Raw genomic sequence first — 22,853 nt, forward strand, 5'->3', positions numbered from 1 at the left:
ACCAGCATAACGCCTTCAATAGTATATTTCCAGCAGTGTAACAAACACGCTTTAAGGCTGCCTTGTTGATTTTATCAGTTTAAACACGATTTACATGAGATCTTAAATGTGTTAGTATAAGTTAAGTAGAGTAGTTCCGGAACCGCAAGATGCTGGCCATGGGGTTGATGAAGGTTAAGGCACTACATTATCACGTAATCACGTTAAAAAAAGATCTAATTTACAGCACAATAAGGCACTTTATTGAAGTTGCTGCAAATTTAAACGGTATTATGCTTCAACCCGCTTTAAAATATTCAACTGTCTCATTGACATGCTTTCCAATGGAATAACATTTGAAGAAATATTGAATATATTATTTATTTAATATGATTGAATATATAATTTATTTAATTTAGTTTAGTTACTTACTAGATTATAGTTTTAAATAATAAGTCCTTGATTCATAACAAAATCATATTTTCATTTTTAAGCATGGCAAATGCCATTATAAAAGTTGTCTTTATAAATTTGTTATTTATGTTTTGTTGAGCCTTCAAAGTTACTCTTTGGAAAATGTTTTAAGGCAAGAAAACAGTTCCCGTTAAACTAATATTTGGCGAAACTGGAAAGGGTTGAATTTTAATTTTGTAAGATATAGCTTTTCGTTCCACGTTTGTTCTGTTGACTTGCTTTGTTCTGTATGCTCAAGTTTGCTATTCAGCTTAAATGAATAGATAGCAGTTTCACTTTCTAAAATTTATTCAGATCGAAAAGTGCTCTTTCAAAACACTCGACTGCTTTTAAAAACTGTTCTGGGAAAGTTGTTTCTTCAATATCAGGATTGTGCAAGGACATACGGAGAAGTTATAAGTTAAAGAAATCAAAACTAAAGTAAATTAGAACAATGTATTCAACCTTTTAGTGTTCTAAAGTGAATGAAACTATAGCATAAATGCTTTATTTGCGACTAACTTTGACGAGTTATAAGGAAAGAAAGAAAAAACAGACTTTCACCATTAAAACTGAGGAAAACCTAGCAGCTTTACTTTTCTCAAGGATTATTCCGTCTCTGTCAGAAAGTTTCATTACTTTTGAAAAATGGTTGAGATTCTTCTTTTTAAAAGAATGGGGCGTAACGAATGAAGGGTAGAGCATAATAAAAGGACAAGTCACATGCCCTGCAAAAAGCTTTAAAAGTTTTAACCAAGGTGGGAGACTACATTAAAAGCTCGTTTGGAAACCTTTGTTGTATAAAAGAATATGTCTCCAAATGGAACACGATTCTAAAGAAAACACTTTAATGGTACATCTGACAGAACATAATACATTTATCAAATAACAACTTCTCCTGTCTCGTTGGTGTGTGTTATTAATGATGTTCCAACTCGAGTATGTCGTCAGAGTTTTTATTTTCTCAAGAAAAAGTGTTATTAATTGTTATTTCACAGCAGCTTTATTACTATTGACACATTAATTTTATTATTATTTTTCCTATTTCCTTCAAAGTATTACATTGTATTTAAATTAATTGGAAATAAAGTTTAAAAGCACTAATTTAAAAAGATGAGTAGAAAAGTGTGTAATATATGTAAGAGAAAAAAATTGAAATTTTTTTTAAAACTAAGTTTTAAATTAATTTATGATTTGATTTTTTATTTTATTACTTGACCAAACCAAACTCAAATCAAAAATATGTTCAATATCAAATAAGGTATAATTTGGAATTTACCCAAACAACACTACCTGCATTGGCAAATGTTTAAATGAAATAATTTCTCGATGTGGTTTTTAATTATGGGGTACTACGTAAGCAGCAATTCAAATATTACGCAAGCACCTAACGAGGGGGTTGTGTTTTGCTTACTTTTGTTGAAAAGGGGGAAGAAGGTGTATGAGCAATGCTTAAGTAAAACCTTAAAATCACCTTATTTTCAAGTCATTTTTTTTAATCAAAAGGGGAAAAATGTAACTTTATTTATTATTCGGAGAAAAGTTACATTCAGGAAAATTTGAAATAAAAATCAAGTTTACGGAAGGAAAAAATCAGAAAGTCTTCTATAAGATTAAAATGTCAAGATTTCTAATCATAGAAGAAAAGCACAAATGATTCCTAAAGAATATTCAACACAAAATTTTATAAAATGAATTGAAGGAATAAAATTTATTTTATTCAAAGTTACATCCTTTATTTAAATTCAGTCCTAAAATTAGATTATCACAGCTGATGTCAAACTTAAGAGGAGACAAGGCAAGGAGTAAAGCAAGAGGCAAGGAGGGGTTTTGCAACTTTCTAACGAGCTTATTTTTGATGTCGGAGGGGAAAGGAGAGTTTCAAAATTACAAAAAAATATTTGAACGGCTACTATAACAATAATTCTAAAAAGAATTAGGTAAAGTGCAAGATTTATAATTAAATAAGTAACTACTGTTGCAAAGAATAAAGATTCATATAAAGCCCATTTCCTTTACTAGGAATTGAAATTTTTTTCAATCATAGTCAAGGTAAGTCAGCATTTAAATAGTATATTTAATTCTAATGATCAAAGAGGCTCTGTCCCTTTCTCGCTTCGCTATGTATCCTACGCTATGTTACGTTTGCTTGTATGCTATTTGCCTGTAAGCATGTGTCTTTTCAGTAGTTTAGGACTAACTTTAAAGAACCTCGTCAATACGTGTAAATAAGATTACAATGTGTCTGCTGCTATAGGGAAACATGGTGCCTTAAGTATATGCATGTAAAATGTTATTATTCTGTACTTTCCATGTCTATTTTAACAGAAAAATAGCCTTATAGCGCCATTTCAACCCTGGTGGTGAAAAAAACTAATTTAAATTTTTCAAAGCCCGCAAAAATAACTTATTCGATTATCATTGTTAACGATAATTCTTGCAATATGATCGTATTCAGTACATATTGTTATCTATAATGATTATGAGATTATTGTATTTGGCGTTCAACAGTCGATCCACGTAGTATTTGAGGTAACTGCAAAACTCCACACCGAAGCCTAGGAATTTTGAACTGGATCCTGTAGACAAGGGAACATCAGGACAAAGTATTGAGACAAACTTGCTTTCGTACAGGCTTCTTGTGGGAAACTAATTCACATTAATGTTTAATGGAGAGGAAAACATTCCACGATTAAACTTATTGAAACAAAACTCTAAGCCATGAACAGTCTACCACTGATAACGAGGTATCTCTTTTGTTAGCTCTGTGGCTGATGCGAACCGGAAGTAACATACGATTTGACTGGGATTACCTTCTTGGGAGTCCCAATAAGAGTGCTTTTACCCACCTGCCATTACGACTCTGAAACACGAAATTTCAAATTTTATCGTGAGGTTTCAAATTTTATCGTGAGTGTTCTTTCCAAAATATCGATATCGCAATATTTTTAAACTATCGATATTTAACGATGTATAGATATAACGCCGAGCCCTTACCTCCACCATAACCACGCTTCACATTCAAATTAGATGCTAGCACGAAAATTAAATCCAGATGCAACAAATTCTAGTTTTTATTGGAGTGTTAATTCCCCCACACCTAACTCATTTCAAGAGGAAAAAGAAAAAAAGGAAAAGAAGATTAATTGGATTCTAACCTTGAATCATTTCGTGGTTGACAAGAGATGTGAATTCATGATGTATGGGTTATGTCGCAAATAAGGTCTAAGGATGATAAATCTTCATTTGTATATCTTTCACTAACCTTTCATTTCCGTCAAATGATGAATTGGGATTGTGTTGTGACATAATCACATGGAATGGATGTCGTCATTTCGAGTTCTCTGATTGTGGAATTTCGGGAGTAATCTTGATCTTGACAAGTCTCCAGTGGTTCGAACATGTTGCAAGTTTATTTATGACCTCTTATTAAGGTATAATTTACAGAGATAAATAAACTGCAATGGACGCTCTTCTGCCTACATCTTGTAGACATGTTTCTATAAACAGCGTTTAGTTAATTGAGTGATAAATGTACTGCTTGGAATATTCAGTGTTTATTTTGTGTCATTTGAAAATGCAGTACTTGTAGAATAGATATATTAAATAGTTCAATTCAATATATTAACTAAAATAATTTCAATCTTGCATCTTAATGTCTTAGTAGTGTAGGAATAGTTTAGATTCTTAATGTCTTAGTAGTGTAGGAATTACAGGTTTGGGCAAAATTATGGAAACACTTCTATGCTAACTTTATGTAAGCAATCTTTCTTATGTTGTCAAATGTTTTGAAAGATTTATGTGGTATAACTGTCAGCACAATTTAAAAAATCATGCTGTAAACCTTTTGAAATGTTATCTGTATTCATGTAGAATTCAAATCAAACGAAATGAGTCAAGGAAGTTAATAACTTCTTTCCAGCTTTAATACCAGCATTTTTTTTACTGTGCTGTTACTTACAAGTTCAATTTAATTAACTAAGATTAACTGCTAATATCTTTTTTTCTTACTAGTCAAAAAATTAAGCAGCTATCTTGGTGCTGTATTTCCGTATGCAACACAGTTGACGGTTTTTTTTACCATAATTCATAGCTAGTATCTACTACTTTAACAAAAGTTTTACATATTATAATTCGGAATTGTGTTTAAAAAGCATTTCTGTAGGCAGTGCACGTTTGCTGATATCTCAAAATTCATAATAAATGTTCAACAAATAATGCGAAACTGTATGTTGTGGAAATTGACGCTTTATGCAAAAATGTGATTTGTTTACTTGGAAGTAGTACAAACTTAAGAATTGTTCAGTTTTATTGTGTTTAACAAGCAATTCTGTAGGCAGTGGAAGGTTGGCTGAAATCTCAAAGTTCATAATAAATGTCCAACAAATAATGTGAAACTGTAGGTTGTGGAAATTGAAGCATCATGCTAAATGTGATTTGTTTTACTTGGAAGTAGTAGAAACTTAAGAATTGTTCAGTTCTACAAATTTCTTCGAAATACACTTGTACCATAACGTTATCACGTTTTCAACGTTGTTGCAATGAGTTAGTGTGATATTAAAATTTTTTAAAGATATTAAGGTATTTATTATATTGCACACAAATGGCTTTCTTGAACAATTTGAAAATTTGGCTTATCATTATATAGCCCCAAACCCGTCATACAGCGCCGATATGAAGTGTTAAAGCCGATCATATAAGTTTTCAGTGTTAAGATTGAGTGTGTGCAAATCCAGGTCGATTACCTTCTTAGTTACCAAAATATCATCTTAAAGGTATCTCAAACGGAAGACACAAAATTGTGCAATGTTAAAATCAATTTACTTTTCGAATGGAATGGGATAAAACTTTTGTTCTCCGTAGAAGATCCCTTCGTCCACCTTGTTTCAAAAATCAACTGTAGAAACATGATCGTTGGTTCGCTACACTTGAATTTAACAGAATAGATTTAAATGAACCTATTAAATGTAAAACACCTCTGATAATATCAGGAATTTCGTCACTGTTAGAAGAGCCCACACAAATTGAAATTAGCGATGCATCTGCCCGTCTTCCTGTTTACGAATGCAGCGAGTTAATGAATAAGCAATCAATTAGTCACTTCACAACATCAATCGATCATTCATGAAGTTTCTAGAGAAAATACCGAAGGAGTGCCGTACGCCCTTTGAGTGATATCACCCATCAAAATTCAATTTGCGAGATATGAGATAGTGAAAAGAAATCAATTTCAATTCTCTCCAGTATGTGGGACACGTAGAGTGTTCCTGATTGGGCTTCAGTTGTCTTAAAGACGCATTATTTAAAGTTTTAAATTAACAGAAAATGATTGTTTGTTTTTTAAAAAGTAAGATATATGCACGAAATGCTAAAACATATAAGAAATTCAAGGCGATTTAACGCGACTGTAAGAAAAGGTGTATTGTTTGCGAAATAAACACATTTTTCAGATATTTTTAAACTATTGCAATGAATCGGGGAGAGAAACTTGTTTTTATCATTTAAGTTTGCTTGAGAAAATTAATTAATATTATTAGATTATGATTAGAAATAAGTCATAAACTATTCGTATGTACTTGCAGTGGGCAAAAAAAAAAAAAAAAGGAACAACCTGAATAACTTTTACACTAATGATCGGATCTTCACATGACAGCGCACAATTTTAATGGTTAGCCTCAATTACCTAATATATGCTAATTAATTAGCGCAGATGATTTTTTCAGTTACGAAATCAGACACAAAAACGTACTTTCTCCTTGGATTTCTGACCTTCAAAATATGGGGGTTAGCCATAAGCTAGAAAATATTATTCCAATATTAGTTTGGTTAGTAATCCAAATTAGGTGGAAAAAGTTTTGGTTTATTTAGAGAAAGTACGTTTTTGTTTCTGGTTATGCAATTTTCGTCTGCACTCATTAATTAGCTCATTTGAGCTTCTTAAATAATTAAGATTGATTCCTAGTACGTGAAGATCCGATTGTTATATCAAAAGTTATTTAGGGTGTTCTGTTTTTTTTATTTATTATTATTTATTTATTTGTGCACTGTATATTAATGCTCGACTTAAAACAAATATCCTTATGTTGAATAGATCCTCAGTAAAAAAAGTTTTACCTTTATTTAAAACGTTGAACACCAATATGGTGAAATTAGCTGAAACCTTAACCATGTTTCCTTTTAAGTTTAATTTTAGCATTGCGTAATTAAGTTTAAGATGTGAAATATGATAGGATTCAACTTAAAGCTGTAATTAGTTTGCAGCAAATAATTTATGATTTATCATAATATTTACATAGTAATATTAATATTTACATAGCAATGTTAATATTTTCAAAATAATTACTTAAGTCAAAAGAGCACACAGTACCAAATATTATAGACATAACTACTTAAACAGTTTTCGTTTTCTAATCAGTTTGGAGTTTTATAATCTTTTTAACGAAAATAGTTCAAAGTGTGATAGTTTTGTTTGATAAAATTCGAAAACTACTGATTGAAATCAACGTATTCAGATCAATGTCGAAATAAATAAAGAATATTATATTCAAATCAAGTAATTTAAATCTACGGATTATAATATTTGATATATTTCGTACCAATTTATTATAACTAATAATTTAAGAATGCAAACTCTTTGAATATGGAAAAGAATATAAAATTTTATAAAAGTAAATTCTTGAATATTTTATTATTACTTTCTTTTTCGACAAAAGTTTCTTTATGCGTTTTTAATTATAGTCCAATATATATATACTCTTGATGATCTAAGAAATGGGTGGAAGAGAAGATTTTGCGTCTGATTCACAAAATGTTAAGACATTATTTAATTGATAATATTGTAATTGATAATATTTAATCGAAATATCAAGGGGCAGAATATGCAACAAATAAAATATTGTGGAGCCTAGTATGTGGTAAACAAGCTTTTTTTTTTTTTCAATACCGACCTGGAGAACGACCTTTTGTCATACAGTGCAGATTTGTTGGCCACTCTTTCAGGGGCACCAGATTAGGTGGGGGCCAACGTTACTCCCACAGTAAGGACAGATAGTACAGAGACGGAAAGAACATCCATGCCTTGCCCGGGATTCGAACCCAGAACCATTCTGTTGCAAGGACAGTTTCCTGACACCTACACAGGCCTGTCGGTGTAGCAAGCAAGCTATCGCAGGATAAAATATTCTGTGTTCAAGCCATAAAAAAGAGTGTATGTTCTTGGAAAAGAAATGTATTAATTGTATCAATTCATATAGTTTGAGAGATTTCCCTTGAAAAATTAACGGATAATACGCAAGACTGATATTCCACCCACGAAAAATCCAGAATAGGTTATATTCAATTTCTAAAAGATTATAGAAGAGGACTAATTTAAATGCCACTAACACTGCAAAAGAGTCCGTTATTTCTATTTGTTTTATATTGCCATCTCATCTCCGTGCGATTTTGTCAAGTTTTGAACCATCTGAAAATTGTTACTAAAATTAAAAATAAATAATGCTTAATAAAACAATGGGGACGAAATATCGTGGCACTCAATTATAACAGACAAGCTATCGTGAGACAGAATCAGTAGCATATAAAATATCGTGGTATAGAATTCTATAGTCAAAATACTAGCAGTGTTTAAAAATGTATTTATAGCATCATTCGCATAATTCGCGAGATATTTTTTCTATTAAAAGTTCGAGAATATATTAGCTAAATAGAAAATCCATGCTACGAATAATTGGGAAATTGCTATATTTTAAGATGAAAGAAAAACTATTTTAAATGTTTCTGACACAGTAGAAGTAACCCCGTTCTTCCTATTTTTTATGTATATATCTCGCCTCTCCGTGGCGTGGGTTGAAGCTATGAACAATCCGTAACTTCCCAAGAGGTAAAGGTAAACAATGTTTGATGACCAGAGCAACCCATATAGAGTCTATGACACTACTCTTTCAACAGTTTTAATGGCCAATAAAATTAATGCTTGACACTGAGGTTAATAGACAACAGCTTGTCAACTCAAACCTACGCTTTCGTGTCTTTGTTCTTAAATGCGCTGATAAATCAAGATTGTGTTGGAGAGGCGTCGCGCTTTTATTGACTGGGAAGGAAGATCACTGCTGTATTAAAAAGATCGCCCTTACGATTTCTTCTTATGTGCTGTGATTCAAAATTTATAATTGCATTCTGACCTCTCGCTGAGACATTTTGAGTAACGTGAACTGGAAGTGATTCATTTTCTCTAAACTTCTTTTTTTATTCGGAAGTTAAAATATATTGCGAAAGTTGATTGCGGATAAGTATTTTTAACTGGATTTTTTCATCCGCGGAGTTGTATAAGATTTTCACTCTCTTATTGTAGTAATAAAAAATTAATAAAAAATTTCGTATTCAAATTAAGATGTTGTTAATCATTTAAATTGAATATATTAATAGAAATGATCAGGATTTAAATTAGATATTAGCAAACATACGGATAATTTTAGAGATTACAAAGAGGCGTAATTTAAATAGATAGCTGTAATAATTATCTCTCTTTGTGCAGCAATACTTATAATATGATTTGAAATTTCAAATTACGAAAATTAGTTTAATTATTTTAAATTAATTCAAAGTTGCATATCATAATCTCTACAATAACGTTAAATAAACTTCTGCATACATATTATTCAACTGAGTAATTTTATAAGGATAGTGGTCACGTCAGTGTTAACGTCAGATCGCAGCTCTCACCACTCAAGTTTTAAAAGAAAGGTAAGTGGAGTGCATCGAAAACTGTGTGTAATTGGTTAACTAGTTCACATGAGAACATTTTATGTGAATAGTTTAAGAAAAATGCATCTAGAACAAAATCCTTTTCTCAGACAACCACATGTTACGAGTAGGATTTAGTAGTAGTAATTGATTCATTAAAGGGAATAATTGATTCCTTGCAGATCATGGCGTTTTTTTGCTCTAGGTCATGTAAACTTTTATACCAATAGTCTATAACTGTTTAACCTACAAAGTATTCGCCATAAATAGAAAACATTCGACTATAAATGCCCTCACTTCTGCAAATAAAAATCAGTCCATGGCGCATTCTTCATCCCTCTTGGCATCACTTTACATTCGCTCTAAATGCTCTCGAGCTAAATGGTTATTCGGTCATACACAATCTATTACCTAATTTCCAATCTGAAATTTAAATTCTCAGAAATTTTTCAACCCATTTCGTTCAAATTTTGTATTTTGCAATAGAAAATAAAAGTTTTTCAGTTGATGTAAAATTTGTATTTCTTCCAATTCAAAGCTTTTTCAACAATTATTAAATAAAAAAATAATAAATAATTATTAAAAGTTATTATTTGTGTGAAATCATCATTAGAAAAACGAAATTAGAGGTTCTCAAGATGAGACGAAGTACGAAAGAAATAAAATTAACATTGAGGGATCCAAACTTTGTATTGCTCTCTTGTCCAAACTATTCCGACCCTATTTCCCAGATTGAGGCTACCTCCTATATTTTGGGTGTCAGAAATCATAATGAGTCGGAAAAAAAAGCTACATTTATTCAGAGAAAGTATGTATTCGTCTCTGAATTCGTAATTTGAAACAACGTCTGCTCTAATTCGCATATTTGAGGACACCTACTCGAATCTTTAAGGTTGAGACTTAAAACATGAAGATCCCATCATTGGGATAAAAAGTTATTCGGGGAGGTCCGCTTTTTATTCTGTTATAATTATCTATCGATATTTTTCAAAAGAGATTTTCATTTCATTTGTTTTAATTTGTGATATAACGTGTATGTGTTACTTCCTCTTATGAGAAGTACGAAAGACTGTAATAAATAAATGTACGAAATAAATTTATTTTTACGAATTTATTTTTATTTTCGCTTAACGAATTTATTTTGATTTTCATTGATGGAATGGATCATTACGACAGCCGCTTTTGCCCGAAGCGTTTATTCTCTATATAAAAATGTTAATTTCTTCATATCCAATTTGTAATGAGTTAAAATGCAACTTTCCCATATAAAGTGCAATGATGTTCTTAAATAGAGTTTGAATTACTTTTTATGTTGGCAAATTGTTTATGGATATTTTATTTCTTTGAGTAGTTTTCTATTTTAATATTTCCAAATGATTAAGTTGCGGTCAGATATAAAATACTAAATTAACTTTTAACTATCTATTTCCTTATTGTTCATGTTCGTATTAACAGGTAGAAGGACAAATAGGAGGCGTTCTTCCCGGGGAAGAAAAATAAAGAGAGGTGAATGTTATGTTTATTATTATTTTATTTTGTTTATTTATTATTTAATAGTTTTATATGATTTCATTAGTTCACTTTTACGTTTATGATTTGGTGGCTTTAATTTTATTCATTGATTTTCAATAACTGGTGATAAGTGCATGTAATAAATAAAGTCACGAACAAAGGAAATCATCGTGATTCGAAAGTTAATGTCCTATACCTTGAGGGATTACTTTGGTCCAACACAAAATGAAAGTTGTTAAATTTTGTGCTCATCAAACAAATCAAGACAAATGGGTATTTTTGGGATTTTTTTAAAGAGTAGGCTGACATCCTTAGCTAATGAAACGAGAATAATTTAATGCTACTGAGATGGCTGATGAAAGTGTTGGAATAAAAAGTTTAGAGTTCAAAAGTCATAAAAACGAAAATAAAATTTTTCTCATGCTTTTCAAATCTAAAAAATGTTTTCATTTTATTTTCTTATGCTTAAGTAAATTAAATAAATTTTTCTTTGCTAAATCGCAGTGTCATTTCATTCGTAGATTCTTGTGCAAGGTCTTACAACAGTTTAACATGTGCATTGAATAAGTGAATGCTCCAGAGAAGGGCCGAGCGGGGTTACTTAGATAAAAAATTTTTATAATAAATAAAAGAGTTGAAAAATGTTAAAAAAAGAGGAATTTTTTTTAAGAAATCAATTATGCAGTTTACTGCCTTATATTTTGTTAATTTCTTAAAACTAAATTTGAGCATTAAAAGTCCATTAATTTTATTTTTAGAAAGCGAATATGTATGGGAAAATGCGAAAAAAGGCTTTAAGTAGTTGATAGGAGCAGGAAAACGGTTAGAGTTAGAAACAACATATCTAGGAGAAAATTCATATAACAGGGCATGGATACTCCTAGAGTTGATTTTAGCTCAAAATTTTACAGAAATTAGGTAATTACTTCTACCATCTACCCTATATTTTAGTCAGGTACACACATGCGCTATTGTTCTCTTCGAATCATCATTAGACATAAAGTCCAGCCTGTCGACAATACATGGCTAGTGCAGTTCCAGTTCTATGTTAACAATCAATTCAAACCATTAAGCTGCACTTGCTGAAATTTTGCAGAATTTAGTTAGTCAGTGTGTAGAGCAAACTAAATCTAAATTTTATTAAAATTAAAAACTTTAAATGGTAATTGGTATGGCAGATTTAGAAGCATTACTCTTATGAACATCTTATTATTTGTATGAAAAGTAATAAAACATACAAATTTGTATGTTAATATTCACAATGTGTATTATAAGCATCGTGTAGTAAATTAACTTTTATTTAAAGAAATACTTTGTGTAACATTTTACAATTTTATTTTTCTAAAGTAAAATTAAGAAATGTATGACCTTCTTTCAGGTTGTGCTAATACTGACAGAGCCAGTTTCAATGCCAATCTTATTGATATTTTTCAATCTGAATTTGATCGCGTTCCACATACAACAACACCTGGTAAGTAAATTTTATAATTAGAATGCACATATCTCACGATTTATTTTACATAATTATTCTCTTCAACGAAAATGTTTATGCACGATTCAAACAAACTTAAAACTATTAAGCATCCCCACTACAGTCTGTTGTGGTTAAATCATGGAGGTTAATTCATGACCCCAATTTCATGACTAACGGCATATTATTGCGTGCAATCTGATTAGCACTATGGCACAGACCACCTTTACTTCCTCGACAAACTGGTACCAATTGATCTGTAGATTGCGTTGGCTGCAAGCCGCCACTGAGGATCGAACCCCAGTTCTTCACAATGACATTTCAGTACCTTAACCACTGAGCCATCGCGGTTCATTAAGATGTTAGGAAGGATCCAATTTCTAATCCTCATATCACTTCTTCGATGTTAAATTCTGACCACATTTATCCATCTGACTTACAGCGTAGAAACAATATTCATTTCGCCATCTGACACACTAGGTGGCAGCACCGAATTTCTATTAATAGAATCACTAAAATTGAATCATTTTTGGTAGAGGATGTAGTTTAAAAATATGTACACCAGTTTCAGATCTGCTCCATTTCGATCATCAGCTATTCTAAATGCATGATATGCTTGGAAATAAGTGATTTTGTTTCCCTATTAATAACCCCAGATTTAAAAGTATAGCCGATGCCGTTCCCTTATCCTTTGAGTACCATAACTAACAGAGACTATAGATTCGACAGTTTTACATCATCGTAGACATTGGACCCAATGGAATAAATTCTCTTAGAAATATAACTTGAATCTTGAATTGAATCTACTTAACTGATTGGTATGGCTGAGTAGAATCAAATAAATCAATTCCACGTAGTAAAACTAATGGAATAGAAAAACGAATCAATATCAACTGATTCCATTTAAATGAATTATAATCTATGTGACTGCCGGTGGCAGCTCGAAGTCTGCACAGTTCCAGGTGGACGTGTACCAGCTCACGAAATTGGATTGCCTACACCCCCATGTCCTCCTGGCCATCAATAGGCTATTTCAAAAGTGATTTGCTTTTTTCACTGTTTTAATTTATTTTAAAGAGAAAAAGGACTTAATACAGTTTGAATTAACTAATTTGAATCTTTTCTACTAAGCCGCGATGGCTCAGGGGATTGGGCGTTCGCCTCCTCTGGGAGAATTTCGTAACTATGTAACGTGAATGAGGGTTAGTTCCATCAAAAAGTTCTTCTTGAAAGCTAGTTTGCCCCAAAGCTCGATCCAGGAGTGCGCTTGTCTTCAGGGTTGGGTTTAAAATTAAAATACTACGAAGATGAACATTGATAGTCGTTAACTTAATTGGGTCGGCTGTTCTACACCGTTATAAAATAAAATAAAATATTTACCAATATAGTAAGTTCGAATGGACGGGTATACGTTGCCAAAATCTAGTCATGACCCGATAAAAAACATAAACAATTTACACCAGTTAGAAATATGAAGTCGGGAACACTTCCAAAAGTTTATTGTTAAGGATAAAGTTTTCCCATGCTACTTACAGATTATATTTTGAGGAAACAATTTTCGAAATAAAGCACGTCATGAAATTCGTTTTATTTTCACTATGTCTTAGTTTTGAAAACAAAGTCTCACGCTTTTTTTTCTTCTTTTTCCTCCTCTCTATTACTTAGCTCCTATAGAAAACGATCCGCTTCGTGATACGTATGAAAAGCAAGTAATCCAGTGGAAGTTTGATCAGTTAGATGGAAACAATGATTCTTTTTTAAAGAAAAAAGAACTACGTGATCTGCGGCGGATGGCAAAAAGAATCGTGAAGCCCAAGATGTGTGCCAAAACCTTCGCCAAGTTTTGTGATTTAGATCAGGATAAAAAAATTTCAAGATCTGAATGGTCCGTTTGCGTGGGCGTCGATATAAACAGTAAGTTTCAGATACCTCATTTGCATATTTTTCCTCTTTTAAATTAATTGTGAGTTTGTTTAAGAAACATTTGTTTTACGAAACACAGCTTAAATCAAATATGTAAAAAAAAAAGCATTTTTACTTATAAGCTGTTGCAAAGTATTTATATTTTGTAACAGCTAAAATAATTTATAACAGCATCTCAAATTAATTTAGTTCATTAAGAAATCTTAAATTTTCCAAATAAATCCAGCCTTGAAGTTTAAAAACCATATTCTTTCAGTTTTATATAAAGTGCTAAAAAATATTTCTTTTTACCTAATTTAATAAACGTTACTTTAAACATTTTTTGGTAAAATTGCAGTTTATATTAAAAAAAACTACATTGATTTCCAGATAAACATTAATTTTTATCGAATCAAGTCACTAATTACCCGTTAAAATTAATTATTATTAAATAGAAACTGATTACTTCAGCTTGTTATACTAAATTTTAACCAAATATTTTTATATTATTGATTTTTGGACTTCGCTTTGATTAATCAAAGTACTATTTTATTTTGATTTTTTTTAAACTTTTATCTTCAAAACAATTTTATTCTTTTACCGTCAATTAGTGTTTTCTTTTCATAAGACAAATCTGAAATTTTTAGAACTAAGATAGTTAAAGGTTTCTAAAAATGTATTTTTCCCTGTACGCAATAAACTTTTCGAAAGTATTTACATTGTATATTTTGGAAAGAAACTCATTGCAACTTTTCTTAATAAAAACATAGAAATGATTTCAAAGAAATTATATTATATTATAATGTTTCAAAAGGATAGAAGAAAAAAAAATCAAGCATAACTTTATTAGTTGATACAATTAAAATAATCATGATAATTTTGTATTGAATAAGTTAGAGAAGTTAGTTAAAACCTATATTTAGAGAACGTTAGATGTGATTTCTGAGAAATGACACATTTATCCTTCGTTATTAAATGTTATGTTAATTGTATTAGATTTGTTAAATGTGTTTCGCAAAATGATTTGAGATTAGTAAATGTTGAAATAAACGGAGGAAAAAATTCATGAATCCTTAAGGCTGTTAATTCATAATGTTTCAAAAAAAAAAGAAGAGTAATTCACACATAACTTTATTAGTTGATACAATTAAAATAATCATGATAATTTCGTATTGAATAAGTTAGAAAAATAAAAACATATATTTGAAAAATAATGTCCAATCCAATAAAAATCCAGGAATCTTATAAGAGAATTATCATTATTTGATTTAATTTTTTCTGTAATAATAAATAAACTGGGTTTTGAAGTTTAACACTACAGTTAAAACTAATTACAATAGATGCAGAATATGCTACAATCGATGCAGAATAGATGCGACTATGAGATTTAGAAGTCTGGGTAACCGAGAAACAACCCTAAGCATATTTATGCTAAAATGAATAACTAGTTGATAATTTTGATGATGTAATTTAAATTTCCATAATACGCTGTTAGAAATTTAATGGTTAAGGACAATTTATTTAATTGTTATTTTACTACATCCAAACAAAACAGTCAAATAATCATAAATAAGATATTAAAACTGTTAATTTTGAGAAAAACCGTTTATTAAGTGCTTTTAACTAATATTGTTAAACAACCAGAATTTTATTGCACCAACTAGGCCCTTCCAATGAAACCACTTAGTTCTTTGCAGCTGGGTACATATTATTGCCCAAAGGGCTAATCTGTCAATCGCATGACCGACGGAACCAGTGTTGATACCACAATATTTCCTCCATTCCCTACAACACGTGAAGAGTTTCCATTGTTCTGTACTCCCCAATATGTGGAACCGAACTATTAAAATACGATACTCTCTATAAGGCATAGATGACAGATAGACCCATCTCTTATAATAGGGAAAACAGACAAGATAAACTAACTAAACTACATTCCACGGTTCATTTAATAAAACACAACTCAACTCAACCACAATCAAACTCCGATGCCCATAACCTAACGAAAAGCTCAGTTAAGTTTCTTTTCAACGGTTTTGAAACTATGCATGCTAGTTGTAAATGGTTAAAAAAAAACTTATAATTTTGTTTTCATGGTTTCTAGTAAATATTGTTCTTAACAGTGAACTTTACAGTTAAGTGAATGAACAGATTGCTTCCAGTTATTTTACCGTAATTTTAAAATGAAAATTCTATCAGTGTATACTAGTTATGAAACTTTTAAAATATTTTGAAATAAAAATTTAAATATCCTTGTTTTATTTAGTTGTTTTACATTTGAATTAAAACAAACAAATTGCTGGCAGGCTTGTTTTAATGGCTAAAAATAGTACTTAATTTAAATAATACTTAACATAAAAATCTTTCTTTGCCATGGTTGAAAATTTTACAATTTGAAGCTTGAATAACACTCTTAATTTTACACATTATATCGGTAGGAAATATTTGCATTGTTGAATGAATTCTAATTTTCTCTCGTCTGTTGTTAAAACTTTAGTAATGGCTTTTAACTTTAAATATTAATTTGTTTTAAGGCATGTTTTCTCTTTCTTTTATTTTAAAGCCGTCTGCTTAATCATATTTATATTATGGATCGATTTTATTTAATTTCTGTAGCATTATTTCGATTTACACAAAAATAAATAAAAATCAAGCTATTTGAATCCGATATCCTTTAAACTCTCCAGCTCCCAGAGAGATCAAAATGCTTCCAGAATATTGACTTAAAAATTAACTCATGAAAAAAATATTAGTATCCATCTTATTTTACTTTAATTCATACTAAAAAATTTAAATGCCCTTCTACTATGTCTTATTATTCCAATGCATTTAAAATTGAATATTCTTAAAGCTTTACTTTTCAATCATATGTTATGCCAAAATTTATATTTTATGTGCAATTTTATTATTGTTGTATGTTGTTATGTGATATATGTTTTGTGTTGTCTTTATGTACTTGTTCCGTGTTGTCTTTATATGTATGTCTCTAGTTCTGTGATGTTTGTGATTGCTGTGCTTGTTTTGTGCTGTTTTGTTTGTTATGTTGTTTACGTCTTTTGTGTTTGAATGAATGAGGAAATAAATGTGCTGCTTGGATGCATCTTAAAGACCACCGAGGATAAAAATTTAAAATAGAAGACTAAAATATAATTAAAATATTTTTTAATATATATTAGCTATAATATAATTAAAGGGTGAAATAAATGGTCTTTCATTTAATGAATGATAAAACACCGTTAATAAATTACATAAAATAATAATACCTACTCCAGATCGGCAATTTTTAATCAAAATTCTTATCCAAGCATAATGTACATATAATTTTAATACAATGTATTATTAATAGATAATATTTCTTTACCAATTCTATTAATAAAGCTAATTGGGTCAATTATGCGAAATTTTGTTTAAAATATTTCGTAAAATCATTAAAATGAAAACTGTAATTTAAAATTTGCATATTTATTTATTCATTTTAATTAATTTAGGATAGGTAATAATTAATTTCTTATTCTTCGGATTCATTAAGCAACTTATCATTACTTTAATTTTTTCCCACCATACAATTTGAACTTATATTAAAAAATAATAATTTAAATCTCGTTCAAAATAATATATTATACAGTAAGTTGCCTAAATTCTAAAACGTTTCAAACATTGCTGAATTAAACCTAATGAATGCTAACTACAACTTGAAGATCTTTCAAACAGATTTTCATGGTTTTAATCCTGCCTTCCGTACCAGTGATATGTCATATTTCGATTGAGTAAACATTATTATTACTTGATCTTCAGTTGCTTGACTCTCATTTTGACAAAGAACCTAAAAATATGTAATAAGGGTGGTCATCAGGTAACACCCCGTTCATACATACAAATATGCTCTCAAAAACCGATTTCTATAAAGATATATATTAAGGGCGGTCATTAAGTAACACACAGTACAAACATAAAAACACACTCTCAGAATGTGGTGTATAAGGTCAGAATGAGTGTAATTGTGACGTCCAAACCCAACCGGCCTGGCCGGGACAAAGTGCAATATTATTGGACCATTGCGTCCAATAGAATGGTATTTACTTATTTGACAAGTAGTTTCTTTCCGATTGTTTATGTCTCTGAACTCAGATGAACAGGTGAATGCGGTGGCAGGATTCCTGGATGATTCCCCCAAATGTGAGTACTGATTCTTTAAAAAAATATTTTGCATAAAATTTATGCTATTGTGTAGTATGTTAAAATGTATCAGAAAATTCAAAATCTCAATATTTCATAAACTTTAAAATATCGGAGCATATTGTGCCTTAATAGGGTTGTAAAAATTGCTGCAACCATGATAAAATGACAAAATGTACCATATTATCGTGTATATTTGTTAATACCGTGATATGGGGCCTGGTTGCACCGTATTATTGTACAAAATTTCTTAGTATAGTACTCAATGGTATGATTTATTTGGAATGGCACCGTTAACAAGTTAGCACCTTGGTGTGAAGGTTACACCAGATTGCATGGTATTATTGTTCTAAGTACCGATATTAGTGATGAGCTCGGGCTCGTTTTTATAGGTCCGGGGCGGACCGAACCTGAAAAATTTTAATCCGTTTCAGCCCCAGCCCGAGATATACGTCGGATAAAAGCCAAATTTTGCGGTCTCATCTCTTAACCTTTGATGTCTGAACAAAAGATTCCTGTTTCTGTTTAATTTAAACCATTTAACAGGGAATAATTTGCTCTTACAGGGCAGATTTTATCTTCCATTTAAATAAGTGTCTCATCGAAATTATTTATCTATATGATTCTTATTTATTTCTGAGTACTTATTATTTCTAGATCTTAGCTAATTCTCATTTAACCTGACATTTTTTTTAATATTTCCGTTCAATTTGAACCATTTAACAAAGAATAATTTGCTCTACAGAGGCACTTTTTATTTACAATTTAAATAATTTTCTTATTGAAACTATTTTTCTATATGATTTTTATTTATTTCTCAGTACTTATTAGTTCTAGATCTTCTCTAATTTTGATTTAACACAACGTTTTTACAATTACTTCCAGATTCTTACCAACAGTTACTCTAGAGTTAATTGTTGTTATTTATTCTTACTTGTTACTGGTAAAGTTTATGTAACTTATTCTCTTTTTTTCAGTGTAATATATTAACCTTACTTTTCTCTCTAACATAGAACTTATTTAATTATTTCACTTAAGTTCTAATTTAAATATTGTGGCATTTAATTTATTATACTTCTAAGTTTTTAAAAATTAAAAAGAAAAATGTCAGTTTAATAAATAATAACGAAAATATACTGCAAATGGAGCATGAAATTTTGCAGCATTGAGTTATTTAAATATGTTTCTTAGAAAATTGAATCTATTTAACAACGTATCATTGTAAATGTAACTCAGAATTTCCAAACGAAGTAAAATGAAACAATGCTACATCATCAAATTCAATTCGAAAAAAGTTATTCCCCTATTATTAAAACCCAGCTTCAAAAATGAATCTCGTTTTAAAAAGTATTAAAAAAAGCTCTCTCCGAGGAACTCATTTTTGTTCTATTTCCACATTTAATCCCGTTATTTAACATACTATTCCCCCTTTTTTTTTAACTTCGAATGCGTGACTTAATTTTAAATTTCTTTTCTCGTTTCAATTACACGCAATGTCCTCCTCAAACTTCGCAGAAACTTAATTTCCATCTCTGGAGATACTTTTTCGATTACTTTGTAAAAGTAAATTGAAGGGATTTCAAAATTAATTTTTCCTGATGTGTGACTATTATTTTTTTGTTATTTTAAACAGTTTCGAAATTTATTGAAAAATTAATCTTATTTAGTATTTTAAAGATGTTATTTTATTATGAACATTAGTTGAACATTGCTTTTGAAAAAAAAAAAGAATTTCTTGATAGTTGGCAAATGACGAAAACTAATCATTACATTTTAAAAGGAGTTGAACCCATTATGCTGATCGAATTGAGTCTCAATCTGCATCAAATGATTTTAATTCAGAGTTGTATGGACATCAGTTAAAAATTGCTTTGCAAAATTAACAATTTATTAATGACGAAAAGACGAATGACGAAAAATGATCATTAAATTGTACCGGGAGTTGAACGTTATGCTGATCAACTGTGTCACAATCTGGATCAAATGATTTCAATTTATGCAATTCAGAGTTATTTTATATGAACATTAGTTAAAAACTGCTTTTGCAAAATTAATAATTTTTTGATAGTTGGTAAATGACGAAAAATAATCATTACATTTTAACAGGGGTTGAACTCGTCATGCTCATCAATTAAGTCACTATCTGGATCAAATGATTTCAATTTTAGCAATTTAGAGTTATTTTATATGAACATTAATTAAAAACTGCTTTTTCAAAATTAACCACTTCTTGATAATTGACAAATGGCGAAAAAAAATCATTACTTTTTACCAGGAGTTGAACCAATATGCTGATCAATTCAGTCACTATCTGGATCAAATAATTTCAATCTAAGCAATTGTAACTAATTTAACTTTTACAGCTAACTATTTTTATGGCTATTTTATCTTTTGCTTGCACACATTTTGAAGAAGGTTGAAATATAAATATGTCGATCTATTTAGTGGATGAAGAAGCAACAGAACCGTTGCCAGTCAAGTCAGACGAATGGGATAGAGAACAGCCAATGCCCCGTCTTCGACATGATGGTCACCCCTCCATTAAAGAAGACATTGATGAAGAGACCAAAGAGGGTAACAAAGCATAGTATTATACTATATCTCAAAGCATGGCTGAAGGGATTGATTAATGTTATATCATAGAATCGCATTATTCAGTCCCTTCAGCTAACATTAATGCAAATAAACATATTTTACGTCACATACATAATATTTATTAAATTTTTCTTATTTACTTATCGAATTTCTTGCGTTGGTTACTTTTTGTACTTTAGAAAAGACAGTATTACTTAAATACTCTATAACAAAGTGCTCCCACACCTTTTTATCCCTGCGAACATCAACGTTTGATAATTTTACCGAGGCCTGCTGAGAGGAACGCAGGGACGTTGATTGTTTACTTTTTAGAGTGTTTTGATTTAATAATTTCAATTCAATTGAAAATAAAATACCAATATAGTTTGTCTACGATAAGAACTCCTCCCGCCACAAAGTCTGAGGCAGTCTGCTGCTATGGAAACAAGAATAGCACATTTCAGGGAGGGTAGCTTCCCTTCACTCTAGGGCAAACAGAATAGACGAAAGAAAAAGATTCCCTTTCTCTCTCGCCGACTTGAGCCAAAACCTGCTCTAAACTATGACCCCAAACCCCTACTTGAAAGAGTCATACCTCGTCACCATAGTCACCTCCACGAGTCCAAACGAATGACTAGGGGAGTTCTTACTTTAGACAACCTATACATATGAGGTATTGGAGCGGCTTTAGGGGACGTCTCTCAGCTCTCGGTTAATCTCTCGCCCATGGAAAGTCGTTCAAACCCGAGAGGATTCTTCGTAGTAAATAAACTGAAATCAAATTAAGAACTAGACAAGATGTTTCTTCAGATCTATAAATTCAACTGTCTGACACGAAACCCTATTTTAAAACACAATCAAATATTATATAATCAAGTAAAATTAAATATTGATAAAATAACATGATGAAAAAATTTCCTTCTTCAATCATTCACTAAATATTTTCAAAATAATTAATAAAATTTAGATCATTACATATTTTCAAAATAACTAACAGTCTTTCGTTAATTAATCTATTCACAATTGCTAATGAAACTTATTTATTAAAACCCGGGATTCCACCAAAAGGAAGTCAACCATTATGGGTTCCACAGCCGAAAAAAATTGGGAACCACTAGGTGTAGAGATATGTATAATCGAGTGTGTGCTTTCACCCATAGCAAAAAGCACGTTCAAATTATTTCCTAATCAAATGTATCTCTTATAACCTAACTAATGTCTCATAATTATTTGTCTTATAATTAATTTTCTTGTAATTAATTTTCTTCTACTTAATTTTCTTATAATCAAACACTCATGCCACGTGCAAGAAACAAATTGACAGTATATTTCTGGGAATCCTCTTATATTACATATTGCTAGCTTTCTTCATTTTAAAATGCAATTTATGTTTTTCAGATACACAAGACTGCAAATCAGTTAGGCGTACTGCGATGGAAAGTCACAGGCAAGATCCTGGTGCAGGTATATATATTCCAGATTGCACACCGGAAGGCTTGTACGTGAGGGCACAGTGTCACAGATCTCCCCCATACTGTTGGTGTGTACATCCAAGAACGGGGAAACCTATCAAAGGCACGGCGACACAGGGATACAAACCTGACTGTGAAGGTTTCCGAGGAGGGGCGAAAAATTTCAAAGGTAAGCATTTATTTTACTTTTAACTCCAAAACAAAATGAAACATTTATAACACAAAATTTCAATTCCTTTTCGCTGCGCCGGGATAGTCTGGTTGGTAGGGGCGCTGGGCCCATGTCCAGGAGTTCGATCCCCGTCGGCTAAAGACTCCCCGTGCAATAAATACTGACTGATGCTCGTTAAATCTATCGAAACAAAAAGTCCACCATGTTGTTCAAATAAAATTTCTTTTCGCTTTGTAATTATTTATAATTTTTAAGCAGTTTTTTTTAAAGCTGATAAACTTGTTTTCTCTAAATTAAATTGCAAGCTTTTAAACTATGGTTATTTATAATTATATAGTTAATTATAGCTATACAGTTTAAATATATTTTGCGAAACGCCCCATGAACTCAAAACATCGAA

The 22,853-nt window shown here is 30.6% G+C and overlaps 1 protein-coding gene across 4 annotated transcripts in view; it reads left to right on the forward strand.

The window, feature by feature from the left end:
• Positions 1–22,853, forward strand: part of LOC107453771 (SPARC-related modular calcium-binding protein 1) — a 122,450-nt gene that overhangs the window by 76,365 nt on the left and 23,232 nt on the right. Inside the window, exons 4-9 of one of the 4 annotated variants that reach the window (XM_043040473.3) lie at positions 10,630–10,680; positions 12,065–12,157; positions 13,823–14,071; positions 18,155–18,235; positions 20,681–20,809; positions 22,208–22,450. In XM_043040473.3, coding sequence (XP_042896407.2) covers positions 10,630–10,680; positions 12,065–12,157; positions 13,823–14,071; positions 18,155–18,235; positions 20,681–20,809; positions 22,208–22,450 — 846 coding nt within the window. The remainder of the gene's footprint in view (positions 1–10,629; positions 10,681–12,064; positions 12,158–13,822; positions 14,072–18,154; positions 18,236–20,680; positions 20,810–22,207; positions 22,451–22,853) is intronic. The other 3 variants (XM_043040474.3, XM_071179428.2, XM_071179432.2) reach the window with 3 other exon arrangements.

The sequence above is a fragment of the Parasteatoda tepidariorum genome, chromosome 3 (assembly GCF_982258835.1).
Source record: "Parasteatoda tepidariorum strain Cologne lab strain chromosome 3, Ptep-v5.0, whole genome shotgun sequence".
Classification (NCBI taxonomy): Eukaryota; Metazoa; Arthropoda; class Arachnida; order Araneae; family Theridiidae; genus Parasteatoda; species Parasteatoda tepidariorum.